The 21038-nt window shown below is 40.6% G+C and overlaps 1 protein-coding gene and 1 long non-coding RNA gene across 4 annotated transcripts in view; one reads left to right on the top strand and one right to left on the bottom strand.

The window, feature by feature from the left end:
- Nucleotides 1-21038, bottom strand: part of LOC132667443 (uncharacterized) — a 127607-nt gene that overhangs the window by 90697 nt on the left and 15872 nt on the right. The window contains exon 4 of one of the 2 annotated variants that reach the window (XR_009605157.3): nucleotides 5641-7409. The exons of the other annotated variant lie outside the window; for it this stretch is intronic. This is a non-coding gene — a long non-coding RNA (uncharacterized LOC132667443). Of the gene's footprint in view, nucleotides 1-5640; nucleotides 7410-21038 lie in introns of those variants that run through there. 2 annotated transcript variants of the gene reach the window in all.
- On the top strand, nucleotides 1881-20486 carry POPDC3 (popeye domain cAMP effector 3). 2 transcript variants are annotated; one of them, XM_060616285.3, is made up of 4 exons: nucleotides 1900-2544; nucleotides 17148-17884; nucleotides 18897-19005; nucleotides 20024-20486. In XM_060616285.3, exons 2-4 carry the CDS (start codon nucleotides 17400-17402, stop codon nucleotides 20303-20305), a joined length of 876 nt encoding a protein of 291 aa, XP_060472268.1. In that variant the 5' UTR covers nucleotides 1900-2544; nucleotides 17148-17399; the 3' UTR covers nucleotides 20306-20486. The 2 variants fall into 2 exon arrangements, with proteins under 2 accessions (XP_078303301.2, XP_060472268.1); XM_078447175.2 differs by lacking the exon at nucleotides 17148-17884 and having other exon boundaries at nucleotides 1881-2544.

The following is a 21038-nucleotide window of genomic DNA, read 5'->3' as shown; positions in this document are numbered from 1 at the left end:
GAAATCCTAGGGAGCCCTAGACCTGTGCTTGATCTATACGGTATCATTTCATTGGAGTTTTTGTTTCAGAGAGACTCTGCAATGAAGAACCAGGCAGGGATATGTATGTGAAGGAATAATAAAGAGAAAAATCAGGATGCAAAAGAGCAGCAATATTTAACACAAAATTTTCCAAGGAAGGCACAATACCATGTGTACTAACATGCTGAATATCTAAACAACACATATAAGCTGTACTAGTAACCACAAACTAAATGGCTTAAAATAGCACACATTTATTAACTCACAATTTTGGTGGGTCAGGAGTCCAGGCACGACTTAACTGGATCCTCTGCTTAGGGTTTCACAAAGCCACAGTTAAGGTATCCTCTGGTCTGGGCTCACATCTGGAGGCTTGACTGGGGAAGATTCTATTTACAAGATTACTTAGATGGTTGACAGAATTCATTTCTTTGTGTTTGTAGAACTGAAGGCCCTGACTTCTTGCTGGCTATTGGCTGGAGGCTGCTTTTAGCTCCCAAAGGCCACTTACAGTTCCTGCTACATGGACTTCCCCAACAAGGCCACTTATTTCATCAAGCCAGAGATGGCAGTCTCTACTGAGAGTCTTTTGTAACGTAAATGAGTCACAGGAGTGACATCCATCACCTGTGCTATACTTATTGTTTATAAGTGAGTCACAGGTCCCAACTGCACTCAAAAGGAGGGGATCCCACAAAGGTGTGAAACCATTAGGTGCGGGAATCATGGGGCCACTGTAGCATCTGTCATACAAGCACATCCTTGCTGCTTCTGAGTTTTTAAATTGAACATAATCCTTAAAAAATGTGATGTGCAACACTAAATAAGAAGTGAAGTCTAAGCCCAGAGTACATCTGGTAAACTTGTGACCTTCTCACTTCCCTGGCCATATTTCAAATACATAAACATATTTGAAATCTTGGACTAGATCCAGTTCCAACTCTTTCAACATTTCTGAGTAAATCTCTACAATGAAGGTAAGAGCAAAGACATAGCAGTGGACTGCTTTCTAACTATGTATAGTGTGTAGGAATATGGCTTTTTTTTTTTTTTACCCTCAGTTTCAGCACAGTTAAAGGAGGTTAATTTTACAGTTTATATTAACTACTTTTGCAGTTATTCTGGGGACAGAAAGAGACATTGATTATTCAGCAAATGTTTGTTTCTGGAATGACTGTCCCCATCGTGGTTATACGAAGGGCAAGTGAGGGTGCCGAAGGAAGGGACCAGAAATCCCTATGTAAGTTATGTGTTTGGCTGGCCCCTCACGGACCACCCTATGGTTTGATCACGACACAAAACAAAACTTCACTAATTTCATAGGAGGAAAAATACATTTGAGCTTTGCCTTAAATTGTATGCATTTGGTTTAATACTGATTTGAACTTTTTTTAAAATCATTTGTATTTTTAAATTGCTCCTTCTATGGTTGTCTATGCTTTTCACCCATTTGCTTTTTTTGAGAAGCCCACTGATTTGAATCAAGAAGCTAACCTTCCCTAGCTCCTGGGTGGCTCAGTCAGATGAGGGTTGGGCTCTGCCCTGACATGTGATAGCACAGAGCCTGCTCAGGATTGTGGCTCACCCTCTCTCTCTGGCCCTCCTCAACTTGCAATCTCTCTCTCAAAATAAACTTAATTTTATTTTTTATTTAAAAAAAATTTTTTTTGATGTTATTTACTTTTGAGAGAGACAGAGAGAGCTCACAGCAGGGAGGGCGCAGAGAGAGAGAGTGAGACACAGAATCTGAAGCAGGCTCCAGGCTCTGAGCTGTCAGCACAGAGCCTGATGCAGGGCACGAACCCACAAACCCGTGAGATCATCACCTGAGTGCGTGAGATCATCACCTGAGTGCGTGAGATCATGACCTGAGCCCAAGTCCGAAGCTTAACCCAGGCGCCCCAAAACAAACTTAATTCTAAAAAAAGAAATTAACCTTTCTTTGTCCTATACACCCAAATTTCCATCCCCACTGTGGTCATTTATCTCGTCTTGTTTGTGGTGTGGGGGTGGGGCGTGCGGGAAGGAGAGGGCACACAAAGAGTTGCTTTTCATCCCAGTCATCAATTCCAACGCTCTCTGCCTAGTAGAACAGCGAATGCTAGGCTTATTTTCTAACCGTGATCAGTGTCCACTTGGGGAAACCCGTCTTTGCAAACTTTGGTCCGCAGCTGCCGCCCGGTCTATCGGCAGTCCTACAAGCTGGTGGCCGCGCCGCCTGCTCCCGGGAAGCTCGGGCGCCCCGGCCCCAGGGCGCCGGCCGCCGCCGCCCCCGCCCTCCCCCTGCGCCCCGGGGCGCGCGCCCGTGCCCGGCCCCCGCCCGCGCCGCCGCGCCGCACCGGAATGGGCTGCGGTCACTGTGCGTCCCGGCGCGGGGCGGGCGGCGGCGGCCGGGTGGGCGGCGAGGAGCGCGCCAGCCGGGCGCTCGGGGCTTCGGCGCCGGCCAGCCGGGCCCAGCGTGCTCGGCTGGGAAACTTCTGAGGGCGCAAGGCCGGAGCTCGGCGCAGGGCCGGGGAAGGAAAGGTAAGGAGTGGAGCCACGGGGCGCGTCGGCTGCCGCCTCCCGGGAGCTGTCCGCACCATCGCACCTTTCGCGCTTCGCTGCAAGTTTGCTGGCGCGGCTTCCACCCCGGCCCCGCCCCGGTGTGTGGGCTGTGTGGCCGCCGACCCCCGGGAGCGCTTTTGCTTCGCCGCGCTGTGTTCCGCGCCGCCCCTCCGCGCCCGGCCCCGCTCAAGCCAATTCGAGCCCGGGAGTTCGGGCGGCGCCGCTCGCAGCTCCGCCGGCTGAGGGTCCGCTGCTGCGGGCTCCGCGCGCGCCGGCCCCTGGGAACTCCTGTCGTCTGCCCTGGGGGCGAGTCTCTCCCCCGGATCTTCTGTTGGTCCCACTCTTGCCCCAGGCACCTTGGAGCCCAAGGAAAGAGACCGCATTTCCGAGGGAGAAAAGCTGGTCCAAGGGGATCCCTGACCGTCTTAGGCTTCACCTTGGGGAAGTCGTGCAGCGGTAGAGAGTTCCTGTCCCTCGTCTGCAAAGGGCCCGACTAGGGTCAGTGTTTTCACACTGAATTGGGAACACTGGAAAGCTGCCTCATCAAAGGTCACGCTGACCTGTTTTCTCTATTTGGGGATTCTCCTTGCAAAAAAAAAAAAGGGGGAGGGGGACAAAACCACTAAATTACCCCACTACCAAGGTCGTTTACAGAGGTATAATACATTTTGAGGGTCTGTATTTTAGAAAAAGATTAAAGGCACAGTAATGGGACTATGGCAAAAAAAAAAAAAAAAAAAAAAAAAATTTGGTTTTAGCCAGAAGACATTTGCAAAAACTGAAAAAGTTCTACATGTGAATAATAAATGGAAAAGTAGAATTAGAAGCCTACTTTTGAACATAATTTGATTTATTTAGTCAGCGGCAAGAATGGGAAGTCTCCTTTCCGGACTTTTTATTCTAACTCTTGTAGTTAGGTATTTTGAATTTGTAAGCTTGGACAGAGCAATTGCATCTTATGGCAGCCTTGAAAAATTCTTGGTCTCTGCTTATATTAAGGTTTGGTGGTGGCTGTTTTCTTTTCTGTTACCAGGGACTGGTGCATGCTCATGTCCCTTGTGTGCCAGTACACTACAGTAACTTGGCATTGTTCTTTGTGGCAAAAGAAAACCAAACAAGGACCACATGAAAGAAGACATAAATAAAACAGAAATTGGCTCTCTTTCCACATGTGCAAAATGAAGAGGTCTGGCTGATCCCAGATAATCTTTAAGGCTTCCTTCCCTCAAAACTGGAGAGTTTAGGATACAAATACAAATCACAATCTAGAGTAAGACAGTTTTCTATCCTAAAATTTTATACACATACTGGGAGGCACTGGATACTTGGTTTCTGCAGTCTCCACAGTGTCTCAAAATAGCTGAATCATTGTGCATCCTGTGCTTCTAAATGGTGACATTCTATGCCATTAAATAAAAATGTGTCATGGAAAACCAAACTCTTATGCTTCTTAAGTAAGGCAAGACTGACTAATAGCATTGACCCACTGGAGCATTCACATCTGCTTATCTTAAAATAGTCAAGCTCAAGAATGGTTGGGATGGTTATGAAGTGTTTGCTGTGATATATGAGTGTAACAACACGTAAGCAACATGGCAGGCAAGAAGTTTCAAAACTGCTTTGGAAATCTCCATGATAGATCTGCAAGCCTGCAAACTGCAGTTGAAATTGTTTTTCCCAATTGTGGTTGTTGGTCAACAGTGATTATGAGCTACAGAGAGTAAGAGTTTACAAGAGTATATTGAATCATTAATTTGACTTTTTAAGGGAAAGGGGGAAATGTTTCTCTCTTTTATCTAAGTAGTTATAGGAAAATGTCTTAAAGTAAAAGTTTTAACAGGTATTTTTAAAAATTAAATAAAAAACCAAAAGTTGCTGACTTAAAGCCCCTGCATCAATGCTGGATCCTCCTCCAACCCAAAGAATACAGGGATTGATTCACACAGACCCAAAGTGAGATATTCTCATTTTGTGTTCTTCAACAGAATCATAATCTCTGGTGACTCTTATACACACTATGAAATGGGTTCTAGAAAGACAATCAACTGGTTGAGCCTATGCAAAAATCTTCATTGCTCTGAGCCTCATTTTTCACTCCCAGCAATGCTGATAAAACTACTAAAGTTGCACAGTTTTTGTGACTCCTTAAAGGGTCAGTAAATGGAAGACCTAGTGCCTGGCACATAGTATGAGCACAATTAATCGTCATTTTCCCTGTCTCCCTTAGTAGGTGTTGTGTTTATGGACTGAGCAAACTATAGTATGAAACAGTAGTTACAGTTTTTGCTTTTAATTTCAAAAACTCTGTGTAGCAAAATCTTGATAATTGTTGAATCTGAGTAATGGGTGTATTGAGATTTATTATATAGTATTTTCTCTGTTTTTATATATGTTTAAAATTATTCATCAGAAAAAAAATTTGGGGCACCTGGGTGGCTCAGTTGGTTAAGCATCCGACTTCGGCTCAGGTCATGATCTCACAGTTCGTGGGTTCGAGCCGCACGTCGGGCTCTGTTCTGACAGCTTAGAGCCTGGAGCCTGTTTCAGATTCTGTGTCTCCTCTCTCTCTCTGCCCCTCCCCTGTTCATGCTCTGTCTCTGTCTCAAAAATAAAAAATAAACAGTAAAAAAAAAAAAAATTTTTTTTAAAAGAAAAAAAATTTAACTATGGATCTGGAAAAAAACACATAAAATACATTTCTAATCTTGCATTTCATTTTAAATTGCAATTTTAAAATTATTTTGTATGGACTGGAAGGGTAAACACAATTATATATAAGGAGTGAGTGGGTAGAGAATGGTACCTGAGAATAGTCATGGTGATCTTCAGTTTTTTGTAAAAATTTTTTTTATTATAAAAAAGATTTGTTAAAGACAGTGATGTTTTTTACTTCTGGTTGTTGGGTTCCTGGGTTTTAATTATTCGGGCTTTTTGTATTTAAAAATTTTCAAATTAATACAAAATCACCTTATTGTTTTATGAAATTGTTATAAAGAATGAAGACAATCCAGATATATACAAAGACAAAAGTAAAGTAGTATCCCACCATCCAGAAATCATCATCTTTGACATTAAGATGGTTCTATGTCTTTATTTTCATTTATACAAATAGAAGGATATCGATCATGTATTAATTAATACATATGTAATTAATATGTTACGTGCTACTCCAGGGACACATAACAATGTTCTAGGGTTTGTTTGCCTATTTGTTTGTTTTCAATCTTTGGTGGATATTCTAAAAAACAAGCTTGTTTGCATTTGATTTTTAGGACTTTAGATGGTCTCCTAAAATGTAGTACAGTATTTATTTAAAAATTTAGTGTGCAACAACTGACTTTAAATGAGTTTTAAGTAGCCTAAGTTTATTTGCGTATCAGAGATATTTTTAGCTATTTAAGATAGATCTCATAATTTAGAGTAGGCTTAAATTGTAGCAACATTTGAATTTCACTAAAATGCAAGCTCCGGGAGGGCAGGGATTTATTGAATTATTGCATATTCCTAATATTTTCCTGGCCATTTGAAAGTTGATGACACAATTATGTTATGTTTGTTTTGAAAATAAGCATCAATGCCAATGCAGTTGAAATCACAGGGAACAATGTGAGCATAGCACACATTTTGTGCTTGCTCATGCATCATTTACTCAGCTAGAATACCAGGTGGACGCATTAAGCTATAGCCAGTTGACCTAAGCTAGGTAGGAGTACACAAAACACAAATACACATATACCTGAAACATCTACCAGCTACCTTGGTTCACCACACATTATCCTGTGTTTTGCTATTCCTTTGCACCTGTGAACTTTTCTGTATAAAAACACATTCCTTGGGGCGCCTGGGTGGCTCAGTTGGTTAAGCATCTGACTTCGGCTCAGGTCATGATCTCACAGTTCGTGGGTTTGAACCCCGCGTCGGGCCCTGTGCTGACCGTTCAGAGCCTGGAGCCTGCTTTGGATTCTGTGTTTCCCTCTCTCTCTGCCCCTCCCGCACTCGCACTCTGTCTCTATCTCTCAAAAATGAATAAACGTTGAAAAAAATTAAAACAAAAAAACAAAAAAAACCACACTCCTTTAGCATACCAAGAATGTCTAAGCCTCTTGATTCATAATGTCAAATAGTGCATGCAAAAGGAAAGCTTCAATATTGAAGAGAAACTTGAAATAATCAAACATTCTGAAAGAATGAAGAGAATTTGTGTATTTCCTGAGCAGCAGAAATAAGGGAATAATCCACATTGCTTATCCACAGGCAGTGCCGCAAAAAGAGAAACCTCTATGGTTGGAATAACTTCAAGTATTACAAAGCCAATAACAAGGCTGAAAGAAAGAGAAGAAATGGAAAGATTGAGGAGCATGTGGATTCAGGACCAAACAGGGAACAGTCTCCCACAGTCAAAGAGAAAGCTCCTGTCTCCATGTAAACACCTTGAAAGGAAATCACCATACCCTGCACACGTGCTCCTTTTCGCACTAGTAGTGGGTGGTTTGGTTTCAAACATCACTGACCCTGGTGTGTGGTCCACCTGCTTATTTAGCCAGAAAAAAATGACCATAGCCATTTAGCTGGGTCACATGAACTTGATAGGCATGTTTGCCAGGAAGAAACACGAGGACCTGAACTAAATAAACATAAGAAAAGTGAGTTCATTTGTTGCATATAAGTCACTTGGAAGAAAGGGAAGGGGAAGTGTCTACCTTTGATTCATATCAAGGGGAGACTGTTTCATGGATCCATGGGTCCGGCTTGTCTTGTGTTTTCATCAGGAATCTCCGGTGAACTTCTGCATGACTTGGTAGCAGCTGCTCAGAAAGGGATGGCCTGCTCGTGCCATTTCTAGCCTGTGGAGAAGTCAGAAGAGCTTGAAGCAGAGCATGGAGATTGTTGTTGTTGTTGTTGTTTTAATGTTTATTTTGAGAAACAGAGCATGTGTGTGAGAGTGGGGGGAGGGGCAGAGAGAGAGGGGAGAGAGAATCCCAAGCAGGCTCTGTCCTGTCAGCACGGATCTCGGTGCAGGGCTTGATCTCACAAACCAAGAAATCATGACCTGAGCTGATATCAAGAGTCGGATGCTTAACTGACGGAGCCACCCAGGCGCCCCGGGGATTGTTTATTACAAGCAACCAAATGACATACGTGAGAAGAATCAGTTTACTGTTGTTTCTTCAAATCAACAGTTATAGGACACAGTGATTCGACATAGGACCCACCTTCCCATCCATCTGTGTTGCTCAAAAATTGTAATTTCTTAAGAAGATATGTAAGTTCATTGAATCTAGAACAGAAAGGAGAAACCAAGAATGTTTGATTTGTTCCAGTAAGTCCAGATACTTAGACTACAAACTGTACATGAAGCAGTGTGTCACAGTGGCTAAAAGGGCAAAAGGTTGTGTTATTTGCATCTGTCTGCCTGGGAGTGAATCTGGGCTGTATCACTTGTGTATCCTTAGGCAACTTACTTAACTTCCCTGTACCTCAGTTTTCTCATCAGTAAAATGGGAACAATAAAACTGTACACTTCAAAAAGTCGTGGGGATTCATAATATTCATAATATTTTAATATTTTAAATATTTTAATATTTTAAATTATAATATTCATAATATTTTAAAATTCTTAGAAATGTGTCTGGCACATAGTAAGTGTTCAGTTAACTGTTAGATGCTGGTGATAGTAGTATTAATAGTAGTAAATGAGGTTAAAGAAGATGGCAACTAGATACTGCATTAATTTCCCATTGCTCAACTCCTCTGAACTTGGCGGAGTCACACAATTAGAAGAATTACAGAGCTCTCTGAGTGTAGTCTGTCTTTTGAGTGTGACTCTCCAGATATGTCTGAGACCTCAAGTATTCGCCCTGTCTGTAGACATCAAGTCCATATGTATGGCTCAAGTTGACCAAGAACTGACGAAGCTGGAAGTCACCCAAGGAAATGTGGTATTCCAGGAATTCTAGAGGTTGTGAACGAATGACATAATGATTCTGGAAATTGCCCTTGTGACCAGAGGCTTTATAGTGTTGGGGCTATCTGATTCCATGAAGGGAGAACCTAGAATATAGTCCTGGGAACCAGAGTGAATAAATGTAATTCCCAGGGCATCTCTCAGTGTCTTGTTTTCCACACCCTATTCTTTAAAAGTATTACTGTTCTTATCTGATTGTCCAGACTTAAATCTAGCCAGGATTGAGTGTCTTCCGCTCCGTTGATCTGTATTCCAACTCCATCATAAAATGTAGATTATTAGATTAATGAAAAGCCTTGTGCATAGTGAGTACTCATAATTGTGTGTGTGTTTTTTTGTTTTCTACTGTTTTGTAACAAAGTACCACAAACTAGCGGCTGAAAACACCACAAATCCATTATCACACAGTTTGGGTTGGTTTTTTTTTAGATTTTATTTTATTGTTTTTTAATTTTTTTAATGTTATTTTTGAGAGAGAGAGAGAGAGAGAGAGAGAGAGAGAGTGAGTGCGAGTGGGAGAGGGGCAGAGAGAGAGGGAGACAGAATCCGAAGTAGGCTCCAGGCTCTGAGCTGTCAGCACAGAGCCTGATGCAGGGCTCGAACCCACAAACTGCAAGATCATGACCTGAGCCAAAGTTGGATGCTTAACCAGCTGAGCTACCCTGGGCGCTCAATATCACACAGGTTTTGTGGATCAGGAGTCCAGGCATGGCTGAACTGGATCCTCTGCTCAGGGCACTGAAAGCCTACAACCCCGGTTTCAGGCACACTGCACTCCCCTTTAGAGTCTGGGGTCCTCTTCCAAGCTTTTCAGATGGTTGGCAGAATTAAGCCCCTTGCAGTTGTAAGACTGACATACCCATTTTCTTGGTAACTGTTAGTTGGGGACTTCTTTCAGCTTACAGAGCCTGCCAACCATCCCTTGTCTTGTTGCTCCCATAAGCCGTTCACAACATGGTGTTTGCTTTCTTCCAGGCCAGTAGGAACATGTATCTCTAATTTTCAGTCCCTCTCCAGTTCTACAGTCTTATGTAACTTAATATAATCACAGGTGACTATTCCAGCATCATTTACTGTATCATGTTATCTAATCAAGAAAGCATCTGTCCCATCTCATTCACAGGTTCTGCCACACTCAAGGATAAAGGATTATAGCAAGTGTGCACCAATGAGATAGGAATCTTGAGCGCCATCTTACAATTCTGCCTATGTGATAAAGTGAGAAATCAGACGCAGATGGAGTTAATCAATGGACTTTAGATAAGACGTGAGAAGCAGAGAAGTCCAGCATAGACTGTAGGCATGTTTTCTAATTTTCTCAAGTCTCAAGAGAAGCCAACCTCTCATTGGTATGGAAGGTCAAAGGCATACTCTAGCCTAACGAGCCTAATGGTGCATGAAGAAACTCATATGTTATATGAAAGCAAAGGCTGGTATGGACCCTATGAAATCCAGAAGGCCACAATTCAGTCTCCACTATGAAATTTAGAAGATTATCTGTCTGAGATTTCCAGTGAAAAATAAAACAGTGATATAATTGCTTGGCAAGAGGGAAAAGTAGCGACTTCCTTGGTAAGATAAAGAGGCCAAGAGCTATAGTGGGGTTGGCCACCTATGTAGGCAGAAACCAGATGGTGATATCTATGCCATGGATAACATCTGATGACTGTAGCATATGAATATTGTAGCCAATATCATTTACATTTATATCAACTCTGTTCTTAATCTTAGATAATTCTTCCATATTTATGCACTTATATTATACATTATACATATGCACTGTTTGCACGGTGTCATGCCAAATCTTTTTCATTTCCTTTCTCTGTTACGTGAGAGGCTCTAGACCAGCACTGTCCAAGAGAAATATAATGTGAACCACATATGTAATTTAAAATTTTCTTTTTTAAAAAATTTTATTATTTATTTATTTGTTTGTTTGTGTGTTTATTTATTTTGAGAGATGGGGATAGAGAATGCATGCACACAAGCAGGAGAGGGGCAGAGAGAGAGAGGGAGAGAGAATCCCAAGCAGGCTCCACGCTGTCAGCACAGAGTCCAGTGCGGGTCTCATACCCACAAACCATGAGATCGTGAAATGAGCCAAAATCAATAGTGGGATGCTTAACCAACTGAGCCACACAGGCATCCCACAATATTAAATTTTCTAGTAGCAACATTGAAAAATAAGACAAGGGCGAAATTAACTTTGATGTTTTATTTAACCGACCATTTCTAAAACATTATCATTTCAGCATATAATCAAGATCAAAGTTATTAATGACATATTCTTTATCTTTGCTCTAAGTCTTTGAAATCCATGTGTATGACACATTTCAATTCAGACCAGCCACGTGTGGCTAACAGCTACTGTATTGGACAGCACACCTCTAGAGTTCTAAGCCCTCTGATCATGGGCATTTAATTTCAACTCTCAATTCTCTCTGCACTCACTTTCTAGATAATCTTGCCAACCCCAGTATTTCTTAAGTATTGTTCTGCGTAATAGTAACTGCTAAAGATCCCTCCATCTTCCCCCTTATCTTCTGCTGTGAACTATGTTGCTAGACCAAGAGTATTAGGTTACTTGAGGATAAAACCGTGTTCCCCTTTCCTCTAATCTCTTTCTGAACTTTGGGATCTCTTACAATTCCAAAGGGTCTTCAACCCTTCTTTGTTCCTCTATCTCAATAGAAACACTTCTTCCTGTCACTTCTTCCTCATAGTATAATATGAGGAAGTTTTCTAGTTCTTTCTAGTCTAACAAATAAATCATTGATTCAGGTATTGGTTAGATCTCACCTGGGCTTCCTGTTTGTTCCAAAACTGTATTCCGAACACGGCTTTTATACCCAAGCATTTTTTGTCCTTATCAGTCCATGAACATTTATTGAGGACTCGCTGTGTTCTAGACAGAGGGAAATTCCATCTATATTTCTATATATATGTATATACACATACATACATACACACACACACACATAAAATAACCAAACATTAAAGCTGATATTTTAAAATGTTTGGGGTGTCTGGGTAGCCAGTTAAGTGTCCGTCCAACTCTTGATTTCAGCTTAGGTCACGTTGTCTCAGTTTGCGAGTTCGAGCTGTGCCTTGTCAGCGCACAGCCTGCTTAGGATTCTCTCTCCCTCTTCCTCTGCCCCTCTCCTGCCCGTGTTAGTGTGCACACACTCTCTCTCAAAATAAATAAACTTAAATAAATAAAATAAAATACTATGTTCACTTCTTTTAGAAAATTACTTGAATATGTACCCTGACTAAAAGAATAAACAAATTATGATGCTTTAAAAAGGAAATACATATCATGGTCAATATAACATGTGATGGAAACCATGCTGACAGGTAATAAAGGCCATAAACATTCAGAGCTAGAAGGTGCACTTCAGGCCACCCTGTTAAGGAAAGGCTACTGCAGAATATCCACCAGCCTGGAGCCCTCTTGGAATGATGAGTGCTGAGGAAGGAAAATGCCTCCTCACCTGAGCAAAGCATGCAAATGAGAACACAGAAGGAGAAAATGTGCCTTTACAGCGAATTAAAATTAGATCCTTTGCTCCACAGAATGTTCTGGTGTCTCTCACTCAACCCCCTTGATAGTTCTTCACCCTGGTTGTACATCAGAAAATGCCAGTGCCTGGGCCCCAGCACAGGCTGTAAGTAATTAAGTAAGCAATTTGAGAGTGGGGCCCCTCTCACAACCCTGGTGTTAAGATCTACAGTCTTAATTCAGTTCTACCACTCAGCTCTGTATTTTAACTCATGCTAGAAAAAGTCTCCCATTCCTTATCATCTAGAGTCATGTTATTTTAGAGCTAAAAGGGACCTCACATTATTTTGTCCAACTCTTTCATTTTACCAATGAGGAAACAGGTCTAGAAAGATTATAGTCACACAGCTATTTAGGGGCATAGCTAAGACTAGAACCTTTCTTTTAAGTAATAATGCTAACTGAACACACTAGACACAGAATGGTGCCCTAACACCAGGACTACCACCCTGGGCAGACAGTGAGGGATCAAAAACACACAGAGTAATCATCATAGAAGGACAGCCAGGAATGAACAAAGCTGAAGTCCTGCAAACAAGCAAGAATAATTCAGAAATCATTCAGGAACAATGTAGAATAAAGGTAGAATGTAGAATAAACTTTAGTGTGCATAATAATCAACTGGGAGCTTATTAGAAAGGTGTATTTCCGGGTCCTTCCCAGCTCAGTGATTCTGGCATGGGGCCAGGGAAGGGATAGTCTACCAGGCCACCCAGGTGATTCTGATGTAAGTGGTTTGAGGATACCTGCTGGGAAGCCCGAAACACTAATCATAGGTAGAAGATTATTGTTGGCTTCCAGAGACTGGCTTCTTGGCCATGGGAGAGTGAAGACTCAAGGGTGGGCTGGTTATGGGACTACATCTACCAGCAGTAGGAGGTCAGGACACAGAGAAGAATAAGAGATCGCCCCTGCAGGAATGAGTAAATTTAGAATTTAAAATGTAAAGTTGGGTAGCAGCCAAAAGTAACATTTGTATGTCTGTCTTCAATTGTAATCCTCTGGGTGAAAGAAAGTTTTTAAAAACTATATTCTGCGAATGGCTCAGCTCTGTAAAATATAAGCAACAAGTACAATGATTCCATGTCTATATTATTTTAAAATTTGCCACGAAGTTTTAATATAGATTTTTCTCATTTGAATCTTCTAGCACCCGTCAGAGTAGACAGAATAGGTGATATTACCTGTTTTACTAATGAATAAACATGCCTGGGTTCACCTAGGTGGCAAGGAGGAAACTAATGCCTATGTTTTCTAAATCCTGGTGCTGTGGAAGCAGAATAATAAATGTGGTTTAGACTGTGAGCTTCAGAATCAGGCAGAACTGGGTGGAATTTTAGTACCAATATTAGCAGTGTGACCTTGAACAATTTACTTACCTTCTCTAAGTCTTAATTTCCTCATCTGTAAGATTGAGATATAATACCTTTCTCATGGGCTTGTTGTGAAGATTAAATGAGATAGTTTTTAAGTATGTCTGGCACATAAGTCCTGAGTAAATGTACCTCCTTGAGGAGAAGTAGAGAAAACCAGCTTTAAGTAAATTATGATTTTGCATATGAAACACATGCCAAAGTTAGGACCTCTTCCAATTAATTGGTAGAATATTGATGGAATTTTTATCTTCTGAGTTGCCTAGCAACCAACACTAACTCAATACCACTAGCTATGAGAGTTGTTGTTTTTAATCAGATTAAGTATTCAGCTGCTCTAAAGGAACTCAATTTGTAGGAAGACGAAAGGATTCCCCTATGAATCTGGAGCTGTGCCAGACATTTAAATAAGTAGTGTCCCAATTCCTTAGTGATTCTGTACTGAACTGTCTTGGATGTTGAAATATTCCCTGCTTCTTTTCCCCTGGGTGGCAGAAGATGTTACAACATTCATTAAATTGGATAGAGAGTAGGAACGGAGAAGGCAGAGTCCTTGCACCTTGAAACCAGCATATTCAATCAACATTCATTGCATGCCAGGAATCAGAAATACAAAACCATTTGTCTTTGCCCCTTAAGAATTTCAGAGTCTAGGAGAGGCGGTCAGTCAATGTTGAATAATAGAGCAAATTGTTTCATGAGCGGCTTTCTATGTCTATTTCCCTTGCTCTACCCTAAACATTATGGATTGAGCAGTGCAAGTGGATATGGAAGATCTTAAATATTCACTGTTAGAATTATTATTTTCCTGGCAAACCCGTCCTGACGGAATAGCCCACTGTCTCCCAACACATTCATGTCAGGTTCACAGCCTTAAAAGGCTGCACTTCCTGGTGGAGAGCGCAGGGAGCTGAGTGGAGAGGGTCTTCTCCCTTGCTGCTGTGACTTACTGCCTCTTTTGCCTGAAGCCAGTTACTCAGACAATCCTGTGGCCTGCTTTTTCCATTTGTAAGCAGGGCATGATGATTTAGATTCTGCTTCTCTCGTGGCAACAAGTGATGCAATGAGATAATAAATGTAGGAGTTCTGAACAGATACGTGCAATTTCTGAGCTAGTCTTAATCATTTGGCACCAAGCTTATGTCACATTTCAGGTAGCACCCTTGTACCTTCCTTTAAATTTCCTTGTTCCTTTATAACTCAGGGCCATACGATTTAAAGAGCAGAAAAGTGGCAGGTTGGAATTACTGTGTTTATTTGCACTTAATGTTGCCTCCATCATTTTGTATGTCCGTGCGCTAGCTTCTTTTGCAGGGAAGATGGGCTTTTTTTGCCTGAGACATCCATCTTGCCCCTCTGGCATTTCGGCGTTTATTTACCCAAAAACATGACTTAAGGCCTCCAGGCCTTTCAAGCAGGCAGCTGGTTGATGAATCATGTTCGGCGTTCCTATAGTACTGTTGGCACATGTCAGAGGAACACTCATGCCCGTCACCTGCCCCTGTCAGTTCTTTCTCTTCTAATAAAATACATCTGTTTTGGTGACTGAATAAAAACACCATGTGCAGAAAGGCTGGGTGTGGAGTAATTTAATCAGGGCAAGTCAGCACTCTGAGTTGATACAGTGTCAAGGATAGGAGGATGGTTTGGTGGCAGCTTTCGGAAACAGGAGCCACTGGAAAGGGCCGGAAGCGCGGTGCTTGTGATCATAATGGGTCACGGTCCTGGAATGCAGGTGGCCCAATCTATCCCCCAAGTCAGGGTCTTCAGGGCACAAGATTCCCATAAGCTCCTTTCGGAATTGCCACAAGGGTTTTGCATGGCCTTTTTCTATTAGCATCATTTTAACATTTTTGTTGAGGATTATAAATTTTTAAGGAAGTTCAAACCGAAGTTCAGAGCCCTGCCAGCAGTGCTTTTTCACATTGGCTTTAGTGGCTACGTTTGGTATCCTGAGGAACTGATTAATTTAAAATACCCTCATTTTAAAAGTAAAACAGCAGGGAGACTGACATTTGCAGTCTGGTATTTTGCCGTTCTCACTGCTCATTGTGTTTAAAAATTTGTTTTCTTTGTTGTGAATATCCAGTAGTATATATAATTTTGTGTTGTGTTTAAAGAGGAGAAATTAAACATGTTCAGGGTGCTGGTCTGCCCCGAACCTCATCATCTCACAGAGTGCCAGGGGGAGGCAGTAATTAGGGGCCACGGGATGTTTAAAGTGCCTTGGAAAGTAGCTTAAGTAAAAATAACAGTGTAAGTTATAGGTTTGTTGTTTTGTTGGTTTTTCTTTTTATAATGATTCACCTGGCAGTGTTCTTAAAGTCGTTATTTGCTGAGAAAAGAATCACTGTCCAAGATGAAAAACCAACAACAGCGGCTCCTTTATTTCTATCTGCAGTCCTGTTGGTGATCATACTTACTGTTCCCTTTTTTACTTCAGCTAAGTCATTTTCACGTCTATGTGTTTTGTTTTGTTTTTTCCTACGAGACAAGATCTGTGCTATCTGATACTTCATTAACAGGTGTTCTGGAGATAATCTAGCCCCAAAATAAAAACACTAAATATAGCACTCAAGTTCAAGGCTTCTGAATGTTATTATGACTTAAAAATTCAATCTAATGAATGCTTCACACCGAAACTATTTATTGTTAAGAAACCTGGTGGTAAATGATGCACATCTTACAGCTCTATCATCCTGGTTAAATCCCTCCTGACTCAGATCACACATTAGCATTCTTACCATATGGCTCAAAGGGTAGAGAATATATGCGCAGAGGAACAAGTCGGTAACATTTTTTGACCATCTGGTAAATAAATGTGTAACTAGCAGGAATTTTAATATTTATTTAGTTACATGGACGCAACCTTTGACCTGAGACAGGCTCTAACACAGTAAAGTAGAACTGAATGTACATTTCTCAAATATTTTTTATCTAACTCATTAAACATATTCATAGTCTACTATTATGCTCTTAAAATCCAACACCTGATCATGTGTTTCTTATGTTTATTGTTTTATCAGGGCTCCTTACAGTGCCTAACTTAAAATATCTTTCATGAGAGGCCATATGTTTGGATCCAGCATACAGGCTTTTGTGCTGAAGTTCTGCTCTACCCCAACCACTGTGCGACCTGGGATAAATTACTTGACCTCTCTGAGTCTTGAATTCTTCATTTGTAAAGAGAAAATAACATTGTCAAACAGTTATCCCTCAAAGGGTGGGCCATGAAATGCCATGGGTTGATACATCAAAATCATGTGGGGGGTATTGTCAAAATACCAACACATAGGCCTCACCCTCAGAGATTCTGACTCAATATGCCTGGAAACAGCCTAGAATCTGTATTTTTAGTCACTGTCATAAGTGATTCTGAGGTACACCGAGCTATTATTATGAAGACTAGTTGATTATAGCACCTAGTTTCCTAGGAAAATATGTGGGTAGCTAATTCTAACAAATACTAAAATTCTGTAAATAATTTGTTATTATTATTATTATTATTAAGCATAACCCTAAATATATAATTTTTATATCCTAGAAACTTAACATTTGACAGCATTCATGCTTAAAATATTCCAACTTCACAGAAAATAGGATGTCAGTTTGAATGCTGGTGATTCATTAAATATACCTCTCGATTTTTGTGTAATTAGATCCTTCCTTTTTTCTTGTCCAGGAAACCACAAAACATTTGTGGACTAGATCTAAATCAGGAGCCCAAATGAACTTAAAGAAGCTAGCATGGGATTTTTAGTTTCTCAAGATCCATACACACAAAACCCTTAATCACTACAACTCCATTGCCCAGGCTTTCGCGGGTTTTCTAAAGACTTTGCGAAACTCTGATGATGGAAAAGTGAAGGACTTAATTACTTGCTTCGATATCATTCGACGTCAATGGAAAAGTGAACCAGACAGTAGTACCGCCATGGAAAGAAATTCAAGCTTATGGAAGAACCTAATAGATGAGCACCCAGTCTGCAGCACCTGGAAGGAAGAGGCCGAAGGAGCCATTTATCATCTCGCCAGTATTTTATTTGTAGTAGGTTTCATGGGTGGCAGTGGATTCTTTGGGCTCCTTTACGTCTTCAGTTTGCTGGGTTTGGGTTTTCTCTGCTCTGCCGTCTGGGCTTGGGTCGACGTCTGTGCAGCCGACATATTTTCCTGGAATTTTGTGCTGTTCGTCATCTGCTTCATGCAGTTTGTCCACATTGCCTATCAAGTTCGCAGCATAACTTTTTCTCGCGAATTCCAGCTATTGTACAGCTCCCTTTTCCAGCCTCTGGGGACCTCTTTGCCTGTCTTCAGAACAATTGCTCTGAGCTCTGAAGTGGTTACTTTGGAAAAGGAACACTGTTACGCCATGCAGGGGAAAACCTCCATTGATAAGCTCTCCCTTCTTGTTTCGGGAAGGTTTGTACTCTTGCTGCTTGCTCTATCTCAGTTATTTCCTCTGTTAGTTACTAGCTGGTGTTTCTTTCTGCTGCACTTTTCCATCTCAACAGAGGATAATATGTGGCACTGGGAGGTACGAGGAACCCCATGACACATACGTAGGCATTTAGAGTGCATGCTGTTATTTACTTGAAGAAGGATATAATCTAGAGCCTTAATATTTCTTCTTAGAAATAAGATGAACAAATGGGTTTGTCTGCATGTGCTGTTTGTTTCCAAGGTAATCACAGAGGGTCAGGAAGAGGATGATGCCAGCTTGAATGAACAGAATACTTATGTTGGCATGCAAAGTACTTTAAATAGTCTCTGATAGGGTGCTCTTTTAGGTAATACAGAACATTTAAGGTTTATAATGATTGATGTTTTTCGGAGAATTCTAGAATTGTCCACTTTTTACAAGCAGGGGGTACACCATATATATGTATGTGTATATATATATATGTATGTATATATATACGTATATATATACATACATATATATATATACACATATATATTATATTTATATTTGTATGTAAATTTTGAAAACAAAGTTTGGGGGAGGAAACAATAATGTGATGATTCATGTCTTTAAGAAGTGTAAACATTTAGTTTACAGAGGCATTTACAGTAGTACTCCTTTATGTTCTTCAGTGTTCTACTAAATTTAAAATCTGACTGAGCGCATTGAAACTTTTTCTGGAAGTATAACGTATGCACACAGATGGGCCCATGTCATCAAGGTACACCGTGACATAGTTTCTGATGAATTTCACCAATATTCCAGAATCCTAACTGTGTGAGGAATATCAGTCCATGAATCTTACAGATTTTGTCACTTACTAGCATGCATGAGTTTAAGATTCATCCTACGAAATTATAAAAGCCAAAAAGGTTATGAGAGATTTGAAATACTGCACTCTGCACTTGCCCCCAATCATGTGCTTGCTTTCTCCTTCTCTCATAAGTGATGTTCTTTGTGTTTGGGTAGGATCCGAGTGACCGTTGATGGCGAATTTCTGCATTACATTTTCCCCTTCCAGTTCCTGGATTCTCCTGAGTGGGACTCCCTGAGACCCACAGAGGAAGGCATTTTTCAGGTAAGGGATAACTGGGCCCCACAGTGAACACTGCCTCTCCCAAACAACGTTTGTTTACAAACAGGCAAACAAACAAAACAGCAGGTGACAGAGCAATAATTTATACCCAACTCTGGAATGTACTTTGCAGGATACACGACTTACCGGTTCTGTTTGACCCTTGCTGATGACTGTCCCTGTACAGGTCCAGTGACACAAAGAAGAATGGGCATTGTGTATGACAGAAAGGAGTCTATGATAGATATTCTTAAATTTTCTTCTGCTTAACTGCATATATGGGGATTAAAATATGATTAATTGAGATTTGACTGTAAACACTGCCATTTTGACGGTTTAGAAAAACACCAAGAATTTAAAAGTCTGCCCTTATTACAAAGTAAGTGATGCTTAAAATTTTAAATGCTAATAGATTTCAGTTATTCTCCAGCAAAAAAGAAAAGAGAAAAAAAGTGGCAACCTTACTGTCACTACTCTGCTACTGTGTCTGGTACTTTTGAAAGGTAATCATTTCAATGGATTCTACCTATTATGGTGTATTGATTAATACGTGCAACATACATGTGTGTATACAAATATAAAATCATATACATATGCAGAATAGGTAAACACATTGTGCTTTGTACTGCAGAAACAATTAGAGTTAAATGTCTGCAGTTTGGGGGGCTGACTTGGAAATACTTCTCTAACCATTAGCCAACTTTATTAGTTTTTCACATCAGGTAGCTCTCACTTTAGTAAAAGGCAGGTTTTAAAATAGTTAAATTGGAAACGGGCACAACATTGTGATTGTTTGCATTATAAATTATATGTGCATATATATATATATATGTACATATGTATGTAGTATAAATATATATAGTAGTTTTTCTCTGTTTTTACCATATGTTGTGGGTCAGTGAACTTTTTTAACCTAAAAAATCAGCCAGTGAAATTTATTTAAAACTGGGGCAAAAAAGAAGTGGCAGAACTTGTCTTGCTTCCTAATCTTCGTCTTCTCTGTGGCCTTACGTTTTCGTAGGTGACCCTCACAGCAGAGACTGATTGTCGATATGTGTCTTGGAGGAGAAAGAAATTATATTTGCTCTTCGCTCAGCATCGTTACATCTCCCGCCTATTTTCAGTTTTAATTGGAAGTGACATTGCAGATAAACTCTATGCCTTGAATGACAGAGTATATACAGGGAAAACATACCACTACGATATTCGGTTACCCAACTTCTATCAAATGTCAAGTCCAAAACTACCCAAATCACCCCTGACAGAACATTTCCGGAACTCCAGACCGTATTGTGATAAATGACTTTGAAGCGTGAAGTTTTTTAATTATAAAAAAGACTCTCTTCATCATTCCCCAAATGAAATACAGCGAATTGTGCTCACCAGTATTTTTATAACTCAGACTCTGAGGCAAGGTGCCGCTGCCAGCTGCTTTATTCATCTCAACTTTTGCGTTGCGAATAAAGTTTACAAATTTCTCTGTATTTCTTATTGGAATAAATGGGGGGGGGGGGATGAATAACTACGAGAAGTTTGTCCTTTTCTGTGTCAGAACTGGGAAATGAAATTTTGCGTTCTCGAATATTTCCTCAGATTTATTCAAATCTTATGTCTTGCCCTATTGAGTTAGGCACTGCTTCTCAAGAAGCAGGCAGAACATACTCTCAGCATGAGAGCAGGTTGCCACCGTCCACATCAGTGTTTCCAGAATTCACTTTTTGCTACAGCCTCTGAGGAAAGCAAGATGTAGTCTTGTGGTGGGCAGCAATTATTCATTTTAAATGTAAAGTTATTTAATATGAGTGGAAAGTAGAATAAATGCAAGAGATGATAACATGTCAATCTTGAAGTCTGCTTTCTTGCTGCAGTAATCTATCAGCTTCGTCTTTACAATAACATATTTTTAAAAAGGCATTTCATGAAAAACAAAGCTGCATGATACTGAGTAAAAAGAATACCCACGAACAAATAGTAAAAGCGTTCTGTGGTATTTCAATTTCACATGCTTAGCCGAACGAGCGGGAGTAAGTGGTTTG

The sequence above is a fragment of the Panthera onca genome, chromosome B2, assembly GCF_046562875.1.
Source record: "Panthera onca isolate mPanOnc1 chromosome B2, mPanOnc1 haplotype 2, whole genome shotgun sequence".
NCBI lineage: Eukaryota > Metazoa > Chordata > Mammalia > Carnivora > Felidae > Panthera > Panthera onca.
Note: the sequence above shows the minus strand (reverse complement) of the source record. Positions and strands in the feature narration are given on the sequence as shown.

Coding starts and splice junctions, on each gene's coding strand:
- POPDC3 (XM_060616285.3), top strand. CDS start 17,400: ATGGAAAGAAATTCAAGCTTATGGAAGAACCTAATAGATGAGCACCCA. Junction 17,885..18,896: donor TCCCTTCTTGTTTCGGGAAG/GTTTGTACTCTT, acceptor GTGTTTGGGTAG/GATCCGAGTGACCGTTGATG. Junction 19,006..20,023: donor CAGAGGAAGGCATTTTTCAG/GTAAGGGATAAC, acceptor ACGTTTTCGTAG/GTGACCCTCACAGCAGAGAC.